At 36.6% G+C, this 14,571-nt stretch overlaps 1 protein-coding gene across 1 annotated transcript in view; it reads right to left on the bottom strand.

Moving 5' to 3' along the window:
* Positions 1-1,468: 1,468 nt before the first annotated feature.
* Positions 1,469-14,571, bottom strand: part of TSGA10 (testis specific 10) — a 28,230-nt gene continuing 15,127 nt past the window's right edge. Inside the window, exons 10-18 of the mRNA XM_040584170.1 lie at positions 14,111-14,265; positions 12,818-12,873; positions 12,425-12,593; positions 10,225-10,335; positions 9,456-9,641; positions 5,890-6,092; positions 5,459-5,563; positions 2,090-2,181; positions 1,469-1,605 (exon numbers count right to left, since the gene is read on the bottom strand). Coding sequence (XP_040440104.1) covers positions 1,469-1,605; positions 2,090-2,181; positions 5,459-5,563; positions 5,890-6,092; positions 9,456-9,641; positions 10,225-10,335; positions 12,425-12,593; positions 12,818-12,873; positions 14,111-14,265 — 1,214 coding nt within the window. The remainder of the gene's footprint in view (positions 1,606-2,089; positions 2,182-5,458; positions 5,564-5,889; positions 6,093-9,455; positions 9,642-10,224; positions 10,336-12,424; positions 12,594-12,817; positions 12,874-14,110; positions 14,266-14,571) is intronic.

Raw genomic sequence — 14,571 nt, 5'->3', positions numbered from 1 at the left:
ATTCATCAGCACTCAAAAGCTACAGTGATTTAATTGAGAAAGATTTAGCTTCAACCAGGTGAAGCTTTTAAGCAAACAAACTATTTATACTGGGCTCACATATTTCATTTTTAGTCCTTATTAAACTCATTGTTCTCTAGGAATGTGCAAAAGCAGATCATGCCACATAAAGCAGGGCAGCCAACCCCCCACCCCCCCGCCAAACTCAAAAAGCAAATAAGAAAGGAGTCGAATTCATAATCTAGTTTGTAGAAGATTAGTCTTGATTTGGTATTTAGCAAGAAGTTTACTAATTAGAAAGGAATTCTATCACCCTGAAAAGGGAGTGATACAAATAGAAAAAGCACAATGATCGTTAGTATCAGTGTGGTGACTACATGGATTGAGCCCTCTTCATACAGTATCAAAAACAGAATAAAGTGTTATGGTAATTAGAAGTACATTAAACACTTCCAAATGATACAATGCTTATCTCAACAAATTTAAGAGCTACGCTGCACTCAGACTAATAAGGAGTAGATGCAGTTTTATCAGAGGAATGAAGACTCCCTGTACTTGCTATCAAGGACTGGCAATAGCTACAAAATCAGTCTTGCACAGCTGTGTTTTCCTACTAAGGGCACCAGAACCAGCTCGCTGACCCAAGGAACTTGTCTCATATGTACTTAGAGGAGGCTTTGATAACAAGGAAATCAAGTGCCAAAGCTAATGATGTCAGTTAACACAGTATTCACCAAATTCATCCTGGGAGTACACGACCATCTCAAAAGCAGAAATTATTTCCTTCAAGTCGTGAATTGAGGCTTCTTCCCCCTCAGCTGGTGCTTTTTTAAATGCATTCTGCCATCAATCTACAAAAAGTGTGATGCAACAAGCATGCAGCTACCAAATATGAAACTAAGCTGAGACTGAAACTGCCAGGGCAGTAGCTGCATATTGTGGAGGCTCCATTTCACTGACTGTTAAAAGGAAAGCTGGGCTTGCTCCTCCTCAGGATTACAAGTATTTGAAGACTTTTAGAATGCATTTATGTTTCTTGTCAAAAAATGCACATCTGTAGAGTGAAAACTATTCTGAAAACTACTAGAAGAAGAAAGGCTAGAGATAGTTAAGAGCTTTTATGTAGGAAAGATGAAAATATTTAGATCTACACCTGCACAAAATGGTGGCAAGTCAAGCAGGGATTTTCTGTAGCATTATTTCTCTTACTGTTTTGAGAATTTATGACTATAGGATCCTGGTGCAAGTAGTTGCTATTAACCATATAGTTTTGATACAGCTCAATAAAACAAAATAAAAGGAGTATCATCAACAGATTGTGGTCCTGAATCTTCTTTTAACTTCTCTTGAAGCCATGTAACTCCATGGAATTTAGTCAATATTTCAACAAAAAAAATCAGAGCTCATCCTTTTATTTATTTTCCACCTGTGCCCCTCAGTGTTTGTAAATCAGATGATGTTGAACCAATTACCCTTCCAGGGACCAGTCCAGAGACCAATCAGGATATTGATGATGGGACTGTTCAGGTGATGATGTTCTTAACGTGGAACTTAACTGATGTGAGACTACGATTCTCGCATCAAAGTTCCTGGACAGCACGTTCCCTAAATAAACATTATTTTACAGTGAGACTAAGCACTTCTCAAAAAGCATCAAAATGATCTCATACTCATAATCATAATATTTTTTCTTTTTAAGATTGCCACCTTTTTTTATATATTTTAAGAGGAGATGTGGTCTGCATCATATACTCTGAAAGACAGATTAGTGACTCTGCATTACTCCCTTACTTAGATTTAGTTCTACACATCCATTGTCTATTTTCTCTAAAAGACAGATGCTAGCCATGGCTGCTGCAGATCAAACTCCAAAATTTGTAAAAATTTCCAGGGAGGAAGAGCCTAACTAATTTTAGAGTTTATTCACAAGCCTGCAGCGTAAGGATAATCACTAAGAACAGCAATGGTATTAATGTAAGAACAGCGTTGCTTGCCATATTCTTGTGCTGTTTCAGTCGGCATGGCTAGTGCACTACAGCTATCCGAAGTGCCCTGGAACGGATGGATATTTTAGAGCTGCCGGACTCACCAGTGGGAATGTTGGAAAATGGCAGTCCAGTCATTTTGACTGCAAGAGTGGGGCCTGGATACTGGATCAATCCGTAACTCCTGCATTTGGATCTACATGGAAGAAGTACGTGGGATTGGATAATACATTGGAAAATTTTGGAGGTACCTACTCATCTGGGATTCTGGTTTCAGGCTATCAATTGTTTACATTAGGAGAATGTAGTCTGGGTTGGATTGGAAAACTACTAGGAAGGATAGTTACAACAACCCCTGAGTTTCAGTGTATAACCCCGGTAAAACCCGGACAACAGTTCTCATAAATGAATGGGTATTTTCGCTGACCCAGGCTGGAAAAAAGGACTCCAAGTTGCCCAAAACCTTGCAAATGAAGGTATAACAAGGACTGACTGTGTGGTATTGGACTGAAACTGGCCCCAGCATGGCTTAGCCTTTACCACAGACCTACTTATGGAGTGAACTGCTGAAGCAAATCGCCAAAACCTGTAGGAGAGTGACCAGATCCAGAACCAGCCCATGAAGCTGAATCTACAGGCAAAAAAAAAAAAAGAAGCTTGCTCTAGCAGCAGGAGCCCAGTAAGACAGTAACAGTCTTCCATCTAGCTACCAAAATCCTACAACCTTGTGCATGGGGAGGTATCACACACACTGGATATGGAACCAGTCTTATCTACATTGACTGCTATTCTTACTAGCATGATTATTTTTAAGGGCTTTACTATGCACATGCTGTACTGTCTTTAATGGCCAAGACAGTGCTGGCAATGATGGGAAGTCAAGAGTACAGCTGCTTGCACCTCTCAGAGGTAACATCACCCTGTAGAACACCAAGCTTGGGTATGAATGTAGCAAAACTGTGACCAGCTGGGGAAAGTAACTACAGGCAAGCTTTTTATTTGGGAGAAGACTGGGGCAGAGAAAGGGAAGCACAAAGGCAGCAAAAAGGAGGGTCAAGAAACAGAAAGGAATAAAAAGATAGGCAAGGCATGGACTTGGGGCTGTCCAGGGGTACCTGACAGTCCCTGTGCTTGGTCAACACAGCCAGACAGGACAATAAATCAAACTTGCTGTTTCCACATAAGTCCAAACTGCTTCCACAGTCAGGATAGGAGGCATGGGGAGGACCTTTTCCTGACTGGTAAAGAAAAACCCAGACAGAAAGATTAAGTTTCCTGGCATCATTGTGTTGGTGCTCATTCAACACCTGACGGTGCTTCCTCCTCCTAGTTTCAGGCATTATTTCATTCTGCACCAGGGCAGTAAATCAATACAACTAGCTAAATCAGTGTTAGAACAAGGGTATCATCTACCCACTTCTTTAAACTAACAACAAAAAAAACCCAGTCAGTACTCACAGCTGCTGCTTCCATTATATACTATCATGATACTGACTTTAATGACAGTATTTTTCCTCTCTGGCTAATTTTCTGGTTTTCGCTTGCCAGTACCAGAAAACTAGATTGGCTCTAAGAAGCTGGCTTGAAGCTTTAATCCCTTTCCCTGCAAGCAAGAGGTATAGATATCTGCTCTTTTAAAGCATGATTTTCTGAGGAAAAACAGAAAAGAAATAGAATTCTTGTAACCCTTGCTGGATATTGAAGGGACATTGTTTTGATATTATGAAAAAGCCAAAAAAAGAAAAAACCTCTGGCCTTTCAAAGACTAAATATTATGTCAGCCACAGCTTTTTATATGAGAATATTTCCAACTTTGCTGTCTAAGATTTCTGCATATTATTTTTGCAACTGACTTACAGACTGCATAATAGAACCTAGATTTGTTCTTTCCAGAACAATTCAGGTAATTATGTTTATAATTCTCTGGAAGTAGAAGATAAATTCTCTTAAAGAATGAAAACTGGAGATCTTTGCCTCAGCATAGGCTCACTCTAATATTTGTTTTGCTAACCAATTATAAACTATATGTTGATATTATTGCAACTATAAGCAACCTCATAAGAAACAAAATTATCCTTAACTAGGAGAAGAGATTAAGTATGGAGGCTGATTCAACTTTCTGCTGATGAACACTTCAAGATGAAACATTTGCAGTCCCTACCGGGGGACACCCATACACCGTGAGATAGATGCACTTGCATAGGGGTAGTAGAGAAACAACAGCCTGAGGAAGGTAAGAGTTTCTTTTAAAACATAGGTACTCCTGTATTAGCATAGAGTCTGGCTCTTTTTCATGTGCAGCTGAAGAAGCACAAATGATGCCACCTTTTAAACTGACTTGCACATCTAACACAAAAGTTTTGCAGTTTTTGACATGACTTCAGGATAAAGAAGGATCCAATTTGAAACTGAAACACACAGTGAGACATTTAAAAAATCCATCTTCAAAAGACCTATCCTCAGGTATAGAGATGCCCCCTCCAAACCCCTCATTCTTACTTATGAGAAAACAGATTATCAACAAAGTGATTTATTACAAATGAACAAGACACCTGATGCTCAAACCCGTGCTATAATCACATCGCTCTGCTTCTTTTAGCCATCTCTTTCACACACCCAAAATAATACCCGACGTAATATTTTATCCTCAATACATCCACAAAATAGAGAAGTACTGTTGTTTCACAGATAAGAAAACTACTTAAGACACGATGACTATGCAGATAAACTAACTCACGAAGCAGGCCAGTGACCATTCCCTGGTATCATGGCCAAATCATATGAAATAAGCTTCTACACTTTGTGAAACCCTCTTTCCACAAACAAAAAATCCCAAACCAACCAAAAAAAAAAAATTACTTTGGCCATACTGCTCTCCGGGAACCATCCCTAGCACTTCCTGTGCCTCAAGTAGCTCCTGGGAGAATGCAGGCTGGTACAGGCTACAATCATTCCAGAGTGTGTACTAACAATTAAATTATATGGGCAAGTATACAATTGTGTATAGCCCTCAAGCCAATGTTCTGACCCAGTTTAGTTACAAGTACAGGTGTAGCCAAAAGGTAGCCATTCATATCGCAGAACTAGTAGTCTATAAATTACTTTTATAGTGAACTAGTCACCTGGACTTTCACGATAGATCAAGACAGGCATCAATATAAATGACAGAAGACAGATGAGCATCTTCAGGAAAGTGAACCATCCCATCCTAAACCAGCCAATTCCAGAGGGCAGTTTATCTCACTGTCTCATTCTGTTGGCTATAAAGGGAATCTAGACAAGTAATTTAGACAGCGTGTGTAACAGCTGAACAGACTAAATTTAGTGACATGAATAGCCTCTGAACACACAGATGTACAGCAGAGCAAACCCAAACTTCACTGTTTATCCTACTAATTAGTCCAAGACTTAGTACTATGTTGTATTTCATCCCAATTAAATGCAGGAAGTGCAATACAAAAATATATACTTGCCTCTCAAAGCGCTCAGTCCCCAGCTGTCTTTTGGTGATATCCAGTTCCCATTCTAGCTGAGTTGCTCTATTTCTGAGCTGAGTAAAATCTAGACTCTGCACAGCACTGTTAAGTCCATACACTTTAATTAGAGACCAACTATAATCCTCCAAGTATGTTACCAAATACAACTATCCAAAATTAAAAGGGCAGCTATACCATGCAATTGAGATTAAGACCATTTTTTGGAGTAAAATATAACACTACACAGAAAACCCTATTAGGGTACAGCTAGGAATCAGAAGCAGGTTTTTGGTGTTTTCTGCTGTTAAGGTAACCAAGGTATATTGGCTATTTGAAAATGAAATGCAGCTAGATATAAAACCATCTCTGTGTATATACACTTGGGAAGAATGAAAAAACCTGCAATATTCTCCTGGTCATGTACTCACAGTTTATCTTCTTCTAAAGAAAGCTGTTCCTTGAGAAACTGAATTTCAGAGTCTTTTTCACGCTTTGCTATCTGAGACTGAAATTCTTTCTCACGACTGGACACAAGCAAAGATTCCAGGTTTTTCATAGATGTTCTTTCATTTCCCAGTTGTTTTCTCAGCAGCTCTGTTTCAGAATGGGATGACTCATACTTGCTCTGCAGCTAAACAAAGGTTTTAAAATTTTAGATGTATGACTGTTAAGCTTACTGGCTATCTATTATGGTAATCTTAAAAAGAGAGAGAGAGAAGAAAATGAAGCCTGGGATCAATGACTAAAATTTGTTCTCACTCCAAGATGGATGATTAGCATTATATTTGCCCTCAGTCAAAATCCTGTTTAAGATTTATAAATTCACCCACTGTATAAATCAGAATAAAAATGTACTTGATATAAATGACAAAATGCTATGAAATACCTTTCCAAAGCAAAACTCAACATTTTTTGTTTTACCAAATTAAAAAGGTTTCTTCAGTCTGAAAGATCCAATTTTCTACTAATTGTCAATCAAATATCTAGTTCCTTTGCCAATAAACAGGTTTGATATTCTACTTTTGTATTTCAGAACAGAAGAATACTGAAAACTGCAAACAGCAAATGTTACGGGAAAACAAACAGTATTAGAAATGCTGAAAGAACAGTATTATTCAGCATCAGGCTTAGTTTCCAATTCTGTATATACATACGCTGCAATGTAGTAATGCAGATTTCTGCATTGGAATACTATGTAAAATACCCCTATCTGAAGGTTATATGTGGCTGTTGAAAGACTACTTATTGAAAGGTATGAGAACATTAGTGAAAACTTGAACTTCAGACTTTCTACAACTCTCCAACTGCACTTCTGCATTTTTCTCTCCTGAAACTGTTGCTGCTCTCCACAGACCCAGCAAGCTCTTCACTGACAATCTCACAGAAGGATCCAGGAAGGCTTAGATATATTAGGTCTCACAAAAGCTTCAGACAAAAGTCATATACTGGAACTCTTCCCTATAGTAGAGGATTCTACAAACATACAAAAGACATCACACACATTTGGCTGGGACAAACAACCAACTGCCAAACAGCAGCTTTACCCATAGTGTATGGAAAAGGCATAAAGGTTAAAAGAGAATGCTGGAAGCCTGTGAACAAGAAATTATCTCATCTGGAGCAAAGGATGGACTGGACAGTGACAGAATCATACAGAAAATATCTAAATCTGAGAATGTATGAACAATTTTTCAGAGTTTATCCAAGCTGAGTTTTTTAAAATTTGCCTATCAAACATTAATTCTGTAGGTTTTGTAAAAATCAAGGGATTTTCAAGGGAAATTAAGGAAGGAGTATTAAAAAGATATTGATACTTTCTAAAACATCCAAGCATTTAAGTCCATGTCAAGTTTCTTTGCTAATAAATTAATGCAGCTATTCTGCTTACTCAGTGACTGGATGTAAAATCCAAGATATTTTTCAAGGAAACAACCAGTAATTTTTAAAGTCCCAACTGTTATTGGTAGTAAACCCCTGCAAAACAGTGTGCTTTTCAAATAGTATACAGCATCCACCCTCTGAAGAGTAAGCCCCTGAGGAATGCCAAATTAAACAATCAAAAAATTGAAACACTAATAGTCAATAAGGATTTCTTTGATCATTCTAGGTCCTAAAGTAGATTTAGATCCCTTAGTGTGAACATAAACTTACTTTTCTAATGTATTTCACATACCCTTTCTACTTTCTCTGCTGTGGAAGTTAACTGCTGATTCAATCATTCTTTGACTGCATTTAGTTTAATGCAAAGTTCTTGTGCAGATGTGAGATTTGCAAGCATAGAAACTCTCTCCCAATGTATGTTTTGAAACTCTTCTTCCATTTTCACAAGAGACTTGCTTAAAGCAGAAGTCTGAGACTGGTATGCTGCTTCTATTGTTAAATGCTACAGTAAAGCAGTATCAGATAATCAAAACACTATTGCAAAGAAAATTTAAAACTGATTTAAAAATCCTGCAAAAAGAACTCTATGTAATTGTGATGAACGTTAAGAGGCAGCAGCCATTTATTCTGCAATACACTTTAAAGTTATTTATTTAAATAACTCCCATATATAAAAATAGAAGAGAAGAGTTCTTGCTTCTGACAGCAATTATCAGCTACTGACATTTTAAACTCTGTTCCTACAATGCTACTCCTCCTGCAGACCCAATAAGGTTCAAAATTCTGCCATGGGCCGCATTTCATTTTCAGATGAGACCCTCTTATTTATCAATAAAATGTATTTTTGCATGTAGATGATAAGTGAATGCTGAGATATGGAAAGGTCATATTTATACTGCTGTCATCCATAAACTCAGGCATGACTAAGAGATGACAGAAGTCACACTAAAGAGAAGTCAACAAGCCAGCAGAAGCAGTTCTGACTAAAAACATTTAAAATGTGGTATATTTAACATAACTTAGGCTTTTCTGTTTTGAAAAATGCCTGTACTTTGCCCGGTAAGACTTCTATTTCCAGTCACTTTTAACTACTTAATTTTCAGTGGGTGGCAGAATGAGCCTGGGAGGTTAACAGAGCAAAGAGGGAGATAAAGCAGTTACTTCCTTGAAGGATTTATTAGGAATGAGATCCAAAGAGATGGTAGTAAGGGGAGCACCTCAAATTCTAGCTCCATCTTGCCTAAAAAAAAAAACCACAAGGAACACACAGCACTGCCAAGCATGTTAAGATTTTTGAGAAAAAATTTCTGTGTTTTAGATATGTGCCTTACACATAATTGCTATGAACCTGAATATGATATCTGAATTCTGACTCAATTTGTTGACACAGATTTCATGAAGAGGCCTGTTCATTCCTATACGTCATGGCAGGCATGTGGGCAGAAATTAGAAGGATGAAAATTCTACCCATGTGAGGCCCACTGGACAAACTAAGACCATGTACCCATTTTACTGTATTAAAAAAGGCAAGATCTGCCACCCAGTCTCTCTGTGCTGTTTTGCTACTGTTAGATTCTCAAACACTTTCTGAACAGTAGCAGTTCAGTTCCTCTTGAGTATCTAACTTGCATGGATAGTTTGTACATTCATAACACGTTGCCAAAGCCATGCCGTGTATTTCCCTTTAAGTTCTTCAGATTTTCAAGGGGGAAGAGGCTCTTTGGGACATCTAAAGCAGTGGAAAGAAGGCCGAACAGCTGGAAGCAAGAAAAGCAGAGACAGGAACGTAAGCTGACAAAGCACTAGTAATATTTCAGGTGTGCTGGGGAGTTGTGTGTGACTTTACACCTTCAGTCATTCCAAACATGAGAGCATTTCATAATTCATAATATTTTCCTTGAAATACGCTGTTATTTTTAAAATTTTTTTTGAAGTGTGACAAGTGGAATTCTAGTCATATTGTTAAATAAGCTCAAACTCCATACAGTTCATTATAGCAAAAATCTTTAAAATATGAGAAACAGCATTAACCATAATTTTAAACTGTTGCAGCCTTAAAATACTACCAGACCATTTCAAGGGTGAACCATGGAAAGAACTATTTCAACTTAACTTGCTTCATCTCTCTTTCAAGGGACTCAGCTTTCTCTTTCAACCTGTGATTCTCAGACTCCGCACTAGTCAGTGCCAGTCTAACAGAGCTACAATCGGCTTCTGCTTGATGGCATTTTGCTTCCCAACTTTCTCCTTCTTCACAGGCTTTCCGGTAAATCTCCAAAAGCTCGCAGTTCTCTCTCTCCTAACACATAAAGCTTGTTTGTTTAATAATTTGCAGTAAGCTTCACAAAACAGGGATAGCTATAGATCTACAGGTATGACACGATATTGGATGTTCTCTTTCCACTGAAAACTTTGCCATTTAACCAAAACATTGAGAGACTACTCAAGAACCAGTGTTTTGTTCAGGATGGCCACATTTTAATCCTCAAAAGACATCAGTTAAAAATGCCTAGATTAACATTACAAACACAAGGTGTAGCAATTTTTACTATTAATCCCACATGGTAATAAAGACAAAAGAGTTCCAAGTCTCTATATTATTCACTGTCTGAATTTTTTAATTTTAATAAACACACACGTATGCTTATGTATCTGTGTTTGTGTGTGTGTTTATATATGTAAATAAAACCACAATGAAATATACTTCATTACTTGTGTACTGCAAAAACAGCTAAGAAAATGTGCTCAAACTAATAAAAACATATTACTAGAATGCAAATAAATTTGGACTGGGAAGAAAATTCTTCCATGGAGATATCATTAAAATTTCATTTTTAGTTAAAACCACAGCCTTCATTAACAGGCTTAATCCATATACTCACTTTAGACTTCAGTACACCCTTCAGCCTGACAATATCTGTGTTTGAATCCTGGGCTTTCAACTTCATACCATCAAGCTCATTTTGGTAGTCTGCTAGTTTTTTATATAGCACCTATGAAGAAAGATTTGTTTTATAAGGTTAAAGTATACTGTTTGTACCTTTATAAAAAATAGAATTAGTGTGTATCAAACACCTGTGGCTTTATTAACTTGTTATTTAGAGGCTACATAAAAACCAAACCAGGTGTATTTCTGTAGACAAAATTTTGCATTTGTCAAAAATATTTTGTTTCTTTGACTTACAAATAATACTAAACATTCTTAAAAAGAAAAATGTCAACAAAAGAATGTAGTGGTTAAAAAGAAAAATATTTATTTAGCAGCTAGACACTCATAACAAAATAGTCTGCCCCATTTTTACACATTACAGTCTCATAAAAGCCCACAGTGGGAAAAGTAAAGACAGCTAAAATGTTGAATTAACTAATTAAGCAGTTATCTCCTAATCAGAGGAAATAAAGCCACAAGTATTAGAATGCACACAGAATTCCTGGCAAGTATTGCTTGAGAAAGAGAACAGAATGAGGAAAAAAAATGCAGAAAGGCTGTCTTGAACTGCTCTGTTCAGAAACTTCCTTACAAAATTACTAGAACATTCAGCTGCAAGAACCTGGGAAGGGGGTGGTTAGGGGTGGAGAAAGCTATAGAGAAATCCCAATTCCTGTTGTGAAAAGGCTGTAAGTTGCTAAGAAAGGTGCTCTGGCAATCTGTGAACTTTTCCAGTAAGCTTAAGTGAAGAAATTAGAATGCTACTTTAAATCCTTTGAATATCACCTAAACAAATGGAAGGACCTAGAGGAATGAACACATATTATAGAGGCAAGCCTATTAAAAATAAAATCCTGTAAGGCTAAGACTTTTTATTTCTAACTGCTTCTACAAGCATCCAGGCATTGCAAAAAAACCCAGGAAGCTTTCAAAAGTAGCTAGAAGCAACAGGAGGCTGCATGTCATACCAGCTTGACCTCATCAGTATCAACTGTGATTCTGAGAGAAGGTAAAAAAATAGTGATTCCCTGGAGTACCTTTGGTGGTTAAAGCTACTACAAACGTCGACTTTTCTAGAAAACTCAAAGAGGGTGCTAAGAGAAACAATCAGTACGTTTCAGAGAAGAGTCATTTAGAGAGAGAGTTATCTTGCCTAATTTTTGCAGTGCAGAATTAGGTACCTGATCTAAATTGGTTGGCTACACTTCATCTATAATGGAGTCAGGCAGGTAAAATGATCACTTTAAAAACAGGGATGGGATGAATCTCCTCCTGGAGGACTTTTCATCACTTAAAAGGGAGCCTTAATGACTTTTATTATCTAAGACCAGGTGAAGTTAATTTGATCCTTCGGAAACTGGGTAGGGCTTCTAGAAGAGAAAACCAGGTGAGCAGAATTTTCAAAGACAAAGATTTCCTAAGCAGTAGAATAAGTACAGAGAAGAAAGATCGAATATCAGAAAACCTAAATGAAGGTAAGAAGTTGAAGAAAACCCAGAACATTACACAGTGATGAACTACTATAGGCATTAAGCTTAATTTCTAGCTGCTTGGAAAACACATCCATGCATAAGCATTGTGTGTACATGAGATGACACTTTACTTTCGTTAGGAACTGAACACAGATAAATAACACCGTAGGTAATGTAGCATTGTATTATAACCAAGTATTTCCAGCATCTTTTATCCAAAAGCCATTTTAAAGGAACATAAATACAATATTATTAATAAAGTTTTGAACCTTATTATGTGTACTGTTAAATTATTAAAAGCTTATGAATTTGACTTGCTAAATACTCTATGCCAGTCACAGCACAGTGTAAGAAACATTTGCTGCCTTCTTTATAGTACTTTTCCATATAAGCAATAGTTATAACTGCCACATTGTTTTTTCTTGAAAATCGGGGGGGGGGGGGGGGGGTGTGAATCATAAATCAGCTGTTCCTCAAGAAAAACATCCAAAGAATTAAATAAGAATAGTTGGTCCTCTTTACACAAGTGAGCTGAGTAGTAAGGGAAAAATCAGGGTTTGAAAAAACGAGCTTAAAAATTAGTTTGCAGATTTACTTCAGATGAGGGCCTACCTCATCTATGCACTACTTGAAAAATACACTATTTTCCTTTTTAGTCAAGGGTTCTCTGTACAAATATACCTGAAGTTCTTGCTTAGTATTAGAAAGATGTTCTTGTAACCTGTCATTCTCCTGAACTAATGATTCTCTGTTCTTGTTAGTCTGTGCAAGTTCTTTGTTGGTTTCTTGTAGCTGTTGATGCAAACAGTTGATCTCTTTCTCACAGATACAGAGTGCTTCGGCAGATTTTCTATGCAGCAAATAAAAAAATCTTCAGGTATGACAATACTGCCCAACCCAATACAAATGATAGCTTTTCCAGTAGTTAAGTTTGCAAGTCATGAAACAAAGCTGTAACATTTTAATCTTTAACAGAGTAAAGAATTATCTATACATTAGCACATCCCATGATTCAATTTTTGAGTTAATGTTATAAATTAATCAAAATTTTATAAATTGACATTTCATCCTTACTTTATGGAATGCTCCAACCCAGAAATCAGAATCTTGAAGTCTGAAATTATTTTCTCCTTGAAAAGAAATACAAAATTGAAGTAAACCTCTTACCACTCCTCGATATAAGGGGGGGGGGGGGGAATTCTATAGGATTATTTCTATTTCCCTTTATTCAGCTAGCTGATTAGTTTAACTATTTAATGTAAAATGGATTGCGGTTTTCCAAGTTTCATCATGTACTGTTTAGAGCTGATAATTCTGATAATCTAATTTGGCAAATAAAGGAACAAATATTTTGATCTTCTGCAGAATATAATAATTTAAATTAGATTTTTTAATCCTTTGTAGTTCCAAAGCTAGCATTTGGTTCACACTTCCAAAACTAAATTATGTCCTCTGCCTATTAGGTAAACTATCATAAGCTTTTCTACAATGAATAAACTATCAGAATCTGGTAGTTTGTAACTGATAAAACAAGAATTTAATCACAAAGTACATTACTCCCTTGTCTTTGGATACAGATAATAAGAGAAGCATAGATAGGCTAAGGAAATGTTTTCTACAAGAATACAAGAGAGGTGAGAGACATCCGTCTCTTCTCTAAAATGGACACCATTTTACAATTTACAGTTTTAAAAACACAACGTCACTGTTTACGGCAAGATTATTTTAGCCTGTCCTGCAATATCTTTGCTTTAAGATTTTGTTAAAAATCAATGCAAATTCAATGCAAAACAATTACAACAGTTAAAAAAAAAAAAAAAGTAAAAAACCTCCCACCTTCTTTAGTTTATCCTAAATCAATATCTAGGTCACTTAAGCTGAAGTGAAAAATAATGTTTCAGAACTAAGAACTAAGCAGCTTCATTACATAGTTTGAAATCACATGGTGCAAGGTGAAAAGAATGTAATTCAGATGCTTCTTCAATGACAACAGAGACGATATTATAGTATCACCATGCATCTTCAACATCAGTTCAACATCCAGACCAAGGAAGAATTTAGGCTACATTTTATGATAAACAAAAAATTTTACTGCCTAATTTCCTCTTCTCCACTTTAGGGAAGTACTTAAAAGTCCCCTCTTTTGATAAATATAGACGATACAAAACACCAAACACAAGATAACCAACGCTGCTCAAACCTGCTGTTGAAGTCAACAGGAGTTTTGTTGTTGCCTTGAAATTGGAGCAGAACTAGGTCAGCACTGAGCGCTGTTGTAGATCCCAATATAAGACAGGTGTGAGGACCCAACAGATCCTTTCCCTATTTATCTTTTGTGACTATTTGACTATACACATTAGAACATACTTTAATTGCCAGGCTTTCCTCAAAAGTAGCAATCTTCTCTCTTCCTTCTTCCACACAGTCTTGCAAAGATGCCTTCTCTTTATCAAGTTGTGCAATTGTTTCTTTCAAAGCACAGATCTCCTCTTGTTGTACAAGACTTTGTCTTGAAAAGTTATCTGGACACAACCAGAAAGGTCTTATTTTTATTAATTCAACTGATTTGAAATAAAAACTCTTTTGATACACTTCTAAAGCCTAAAAAACATGGCAAAAGCTCCCCTTCAAGAAAACACTGAAGCACGTACCTTTACAAAATACATAAATAATCTGACTGATATTTACAGAACTGCATTCTTCCTTAGATCAAGGCCTTCAATTTCTTGGCTCAAAACAAATCTGCTTTTAAACAGCAGATGTTTAGATCATTAAAAATAACTTTCTTGAGTATTATAGCAATAAAGGCTTGAACAGAATTATTATAG

Source organism: Falco naumanni, chromosome 2 (genome assembly GCF_017639655.2).
Source record: "Falco naumanni isolate bFalNau1 chromosome 2, bFalNau1.pat, whole genome shotgun sequence".
Classification (NCBI taxonomy): Eukaryota; Metazoa; Chordata; class Aves; order Falconiformes; family Falconidae; genus Falco; species Falco naumanni.
This window is presented reverse-complemented; position numbering and strand designations above follow the sequence as displayed.